The sequence below is a fragment of the Triticum urartu genome, chromosome 7, assembly GCF_003073215.2.
Source record: "Triticum urartu cultivar G1812 chromosome 7, Tu2.1, whole genome shotgun sequence".
NCBI classification, from domain to species: Eukaryota; Viridiplantae; Streptophyta; class Magnoliopsida; order Poales; family Poaceae; genus Triticum; species Triticum urartu.
Window position 1 is genome coordinate 677,291,613 of NC_053028.1, and position 5,931 is coordinate 677,297,543.

Consider the following 5,931-nt stretch of genomic DNA (forward strand, 5'->3'; position numbering starts at 1 on the left):
TTGCGATAATTATTCAAGAAACTATGGGCAGGGCAAGATCTTATCAGGATGCATGACCGTTGTGCTCCCAGCAAAAAGCAGATTTTGCCGACTGACTCTTAAAAGTACAACTATTTGCGTAGGCATCATGCTCGATATCTACTGTAGAAATTTATATGAACTAAACCGTCTCTCGCAATTAAAAGACATAGCACCTATAATATTCGCGTCGAGGGCTGGCACAGCAATTGTTGAACTGACTAACTAACAGCTCTAGCTGTGCACTAAGGAAGTACACAATTATTCGGAAGCGATCGGTAATTAATATTGAATGCACAAAATTGGCCGCCTTATACTCCACCCATTGCGGCAATCAGAGACGAAGCTCGCTCCTGGGCCGCGGCAGGAGCTCGAGGGATGGCTGCGCGCAATCTTGTAACTTTATCATGTACTCCCTTGGGGCTGAGCATCCTCATGTCTTCTGCTTCCTCCGGGTCCATAGCCTTGCCATTCGTGTGTACGAGACTATGGCCCCCTCCTTGTACTTGTTCTAACCCTCCTATCAATGCAATGATACGCTACCTTAGCGTATTCGTTAAAAAAGAAAAACTACAGTGCTGCAGGGAGTCCGGAGGGGCCGACATGAAAGCCTCGAGGCTTGATGGGAACCGCTACGGAGTCAAAGTGCGTGCGTGTGTCTTGGTAAGAATCGCCGTCTATGTGTGCACGTCCGCACGACGATTAAAAATAAGGCAGTATCGGCAGCGATGCTCTTGTGACAAGTGAGTGCGCGCGAGCCCCAGACCGATCTCGGTCCCAGAGCAGAGCTGGTCGTGTCTGTGCATGGCCGGCGGGCAACTTGCAGTGGATGACGATTCCAAGCCGCCATGCTAGCCCACGTGATGTCAGTCAGTCACGAGATCCCCGGGCGACTCGTGCGCGCCACTACTACGGTTACACTTACACAACCCAGCGTCATCAGTCCAATTATTAGTACTCGTATACGCGAGCAGGCAGGGCAGCAAGGCGATCCGATCGACCAAAGAAAAGAAATCATGTTCTGTACACCGATCATGATGGAGCGATCGGCGGCGAAATGAATGAGTATGAAAAATCTCGGCTTCATGATCCACATGAATGAAATACTCTACTGCCCAGTGCTGCCTGCAGCTGCGCCATCCCGATCCTGCCTGGTAAAGAAACAGGGAAGAAGGGGCGTCAGGTCGACCTTGACAGGACCGATCAACAAACCAACGTACATTTATGCTTGGGGATCTGCCCCCGGCGTCAGTCAAACTGATGAGATATACTGTACGTACATTCAGAGGATTCGGGGCTTTCACGGGAAGCCGTCCGGGTCAGAGGTCTTCTTCCGCGCGCCTCCGGTGAGCGGTGACGATAGAGTGTAATTCAGAGTGATGGGCTGACGCGTGCGCAGTGGAGTTAGAACGCAGTGACCCGCCGGAGGAGTAAAGAATCGTCATCCCATCCCGAGTGCTTTCGGAGCTTCCATCTTTGGCCCGCCCGCACGCCACCACCTCCTTCCCGTAACAAAAAGCAACGCTGTTGATAATTGCTTACGAGTATAAACAAGAGGGAGAAAGAAAGATGCGCAAAGGCTCCCCTCCTGGATCTTGAATTCTTGATAAGTTAAAGAAATGGCAGTAGGTCTATCCATGTAGATCCTCTGCGCTCCGGAAACTATACTTCTTCAGTCATACTACAACTGTAGAGGAAGAAGAGAAGAGAGGGGTAGGCAGGCACGCTAGACTGCAGTGACAGTATAAAAATGCTCTCCTCGCCCTCCTAAGCGAGCGCGGCAACAGGCAGCAACGGCAGTAGAAGGCTAGAAGCAGAGCAGAAGCCAGATCCGAAGCCGCCGCCGCCGCCGCCTCCGTCGAGCCCGGACAAGAACAGCAATCTCGCCAATGGATATGGAGATGGAGCTCGACGCCGCTCGCCACGGGTTCGCCAAGATGGGCTTCGGGTCCGTCCGCCTCTCCTCTCGCCCCTGCTACTTGTCTGTACTACTATCCTTGGCTGGAGCAGTAGCTGACCTCGGGGTGTGTGGTCGCAGGTGCAAGCACTATAGGAGGCGGTGCAGGATCCGGGCGCCCTGCTGCAACGACGTCTTCCACTGCCGCCATTGCCACAACGACTCCACGGTCTCTGCTCTGCCTCTCTTCTCCTTGCTCTCTTCTCTGGTCTGCTTGGGTTGATGATGCTCACATTTCTTTCGTTCTTTGGATAATCTCTGTCTTTCCAACTGCATCTTGTTCTTCTTGGATCGGGCTTAGAAAGACGGGCACGAGCTCGACCGCCACGCAGTTGAATCGGTGCGCACTTCTCTCACTGCTTCCTCCTCTTCATTTCTCATACTATCTATTATGTTCCCAGTGCCCGGAAATCTTGTTTCTTGACTTCACCTTCAGCTTTCTCGCTAACAAAACAACATTTCCTTTTTCCGTAGGTTATATGTCTCGTCTGTGACACCGAGCAGCCGGTTAGCATCTGACGGCGATTCCCCACTTTCTTCTTTCTTGTGCTGCTAATAGTCTAGTTTCAGAGTTTGGGTATAACACTAACAGTTTGGCACTGGTGGTGATCATCAGGTCGCGCAGGTGTGCAGCAACTGCGGCGTGTGCATGGGGGAGTACTTCTGCCGGGCGTGCAAATTCTTCGACGACGATGTGAGAATTGAGATCCCTGTCCCTGTGCCTGTGCTGGATTTGGATTTGGATTTGGTGGTGATTGGGTTGTTGTTGATGGGATCTTGCTGCTGCTGTGCAGGTCGACAAGGAGCAATACCACTGCAAAGACTGCGGCATCTGCAGGTAGCTACTCCTATCATATCTTCCGAACTGATGCTTAATTGAGAGACTGAGAGCACATGAAACCAGGCCAAATTATGCAAGATTGTACAAAATTCACAAATGAGTCTTCACTTTCATTCAGTTGTTGTACTTTGACACATCGCCCTGAAAGTTCAAGATGCCGAGCTGACTAACTGAAACTGTGATACATGCATCTTTTCCAACAGAGTTGGAGGCAAGGACAACTTCTTTCACTGCCACAAGTGCGGTAAGCAAGCATGATCCTTATTCCTTCCATGACACAGTCCGAATCACTCCGATTCACTCCGATTCCAACCATATATGTATCTCAATCCGCCGGGTACCGCTGCCGCAGGATCGTGCTACTCGGTGACCCTCCGGGATAAGCATGTCTGCATCGAGGACTCGATGAAGAACAACTGCCCGATCTGCTACGAGTACCTGTTCGACTCCCTGAGGGAGGCGTCGGTGCTGCGATGCGGCCACACCATGCACTTGCAGTGCTTCCACGAGATGCTCAAGCACGACAAGTAATCGCCTATGCCTTCCTATCGACCCACACATCCCATCCCTTTCGTGTGATCTTGTTCTTCTTGCTTGGATAGATAGATAACGCTATCCTCCACGTATCTGCAGGTTCACTTGCCCCATGTGCTCCGTGTCCATCTTTGACATGGAGAAATTCCTGAGGGCCTTAGATGCCGAGGTAAGTATTTTCTCAGTAAGATCCGTAGCATCAGCATGATTTTCATCTTGGGTTCCTTTTCTCTTCATGTTCTTGGCCCCGGCCTGAGATTTTTTTTTTGTATCTCTTTTTGTCAGATTGAGGCGAAGTTCTTACACATGGGAAAGGTCAGTGACACATTTGCAACTCACATATTTTTGTAGCCCTCAAATAAACATGTTTCTTTGTGAAATTTTATAGGAACATAATAAGAATGCATATGTACTTGTGGAAAAGAGTACTGCATAATTTTTTCCGCAAAAAAAAGTACTGCATAATTTCTGGAAATTTGAAAATATACTTTTTCTTAAAAAAAAGGCTTCAACTGACTCAGACTCATTACCACTATTCTTCTAGTAGTAGCAAGTTATATAAATGTGATGGTTTTCTGATGCCATTACTCGTGGCGTGTGTTTGTGGGTGGGTGCAGGGATGGATCGTGTGCAACCACTGCTGGGACACGACCCGGGTGTATCCGGGCATGGCGGGACAGAGAAAGTGTTGCCATTGCCAGTCCTACAACACCTGCAGGGTTGCTCCATCGGTGCTGCCGGCCTAGCAGCCACGATACCCGCTTCGGTGAACGCTACGATTATTTAGTACTAGTTGCGATTGATGTATTATTTCCAGTTCAACATGAACTGTGCAGACTGCAGAAGCATTATTATACACGGTCATTATTATACACGGTACCGATTTATATGTATGTACGGTGCCAATTTGCGAGAAAGAAAGATGAATGGAAAAACACCCGTCTCGTTGCAGTTTCTAGGGGAATTTGATGATATGTAAGTAAGTAAGTAAGATGTTGGGTTGTTGGTTATCTTTTGAGAAAAGATCCCACAGAAACCGGTTTGTGAAAAATGATTGGTTTCATATCACACATTCGTCCCTATGCATGAATGTATTGTACCTTGTAAATATTGATGTGAATGTAAAGCTTCTTATAATAGTTTATCCTTCCCGTCATAAGTCTTCAAGAATCATGAGCCGAAAGAACCTATAATGGGTTGTTTTTTAGTTGCAAAGAATTATGTATACTGCACACATAGCTCACAGTTATGAAAACAATGAACCAAGGATAAGAGAAAGAGCGAAAAAGGAAAAGCTTGTTCCAAAATGGTCGGGCTGGAGAAAGGCTATTATGGAATAACATGGAAATCATCACATCCTTCTCAAAGGACTTCTCCAATATCACTATGAGATGCAAAACCCGGAGGTTCTAGACATTTTGTATACATGAAAAAAAAAATCCTTACTTGTCAAAGATAATGAAAATGACCAGTCTAGTGTACCAACTACTATGGCAACATATACTACATGGATGAGGGTAGAATCCCCCTTATGGTCTATCAAATTTGTACCTAGCTATCTAGAAATGATAATTCACTAAGGATGAGGAATAAACATCACTATGTTGCTTGCTTGAGAATTTGGTTCGTTGGTATCAAAGTGTTTGTCTCAACCACGAAGTTCAAAATATCCACTCGGAAGAAATAGGCTGTTATTAGAACTCATGATTCGTAAGTACTCCCTCCGTTCCTAAATATTTGTCTTTCTAGAGATTTCAAATGGTCACCACATACGGATGTATATAGACATATTTTAGAGTATAGATTCACTCATTTTGCTCCGTATGTAGTCACCATTTGAAACCTCTAAAAAGACAAATATTTAGGAACGGAGGGAGTATTTGAATAATTCCTTTTTTTAGAAAAGGATTTGAATAATTCCTTCTGCACTGTCTGAAAGGTTCATACCATACTAACCATTTCAGCATCCACATATGCTTGCAAACAGAAGTCTCCTGGTATCTTTTCCCTCCTGATGGTATGGATTGCACACCTTAAAGTCTGCAACATATTCTGACATTAGAAATGGATGCCTCTGAACTAAGCATCCAAGCAACCTGTAGGTGAGGATAGATTCTACTGACAGGTAAGTAACCATAATGGAACTAGAAATGACAGGTAATTGGGTTACCTAACTAAGTAGCATATGATCCAATCAGTGGGCGAAGCAAATCCTTAATTACGCTGTTCAGGAAATACAGGGCGGGTTAAAGGTGCACCAATATAAGAACCGAAAGTCAAATAGTAATTGTAACCCTAATGATACCAGAAGAACAATCCTAATGCCAGAAGAACAATCCTACAAAAGATAATATAGTACACTGAGCCTTGCATTTGATTAGGCAATATGGCTGAAGATTTTAAGGCCAAAAAATTCTCTAAGAAATCAACAATACAGAATCTCTTAGGAAAATGGAAACTTCAGTATGATCAAGAGGTCAAGCAGTGCTGGCGAACCATTCCATCATATATCAAGAGGACCCAATCAAATTTGAACAAAACTAGAAAGAAAAGGAAAAAATTCGAAGCAAAATACTTTGTG

The 5,931-nt window shown here is 45.9% G+C and overlaps 1 protein-coding gene across 1 annotated transcript; it reads left to right on the forward strand.

Moving 5' to 3' along the window:
- The first annotated feature begins 1,628 nt into the window (after nt 1-1,628).
- LOC125522401 (E3 ubiquitin-protein ligase SRFP1-like) lies at nt 1,629-4,418 on the forward strand. The gene is made up of 11 exons (XM_048687462.1): nt 1,629-1,966; nt 2,057-2,144; nt 2,277-2,315; nt 2,450-2,482; nt 2,592-2,669; nt 2,770-2,813; nt 3,020-3,060; nt 3,169-3,343; nt 3,450-3,519; nt 3,636-3,665; nt 3,968-4,418. The coding sequence occupies exons 1-11, from the start codon at nt 1,908-1,910 to the stop codon at nt 4,094-4,096; spliced, it is 786 nt and encodes a 261-aa protein (XP_048543419.1). The 5' UTR covers nt 1,629-1,907; the 3' UTR covers nt 4,097-4,418.
- Nucleotides 4,419-5,931: the final 1,513 nt, after the last annotated feature.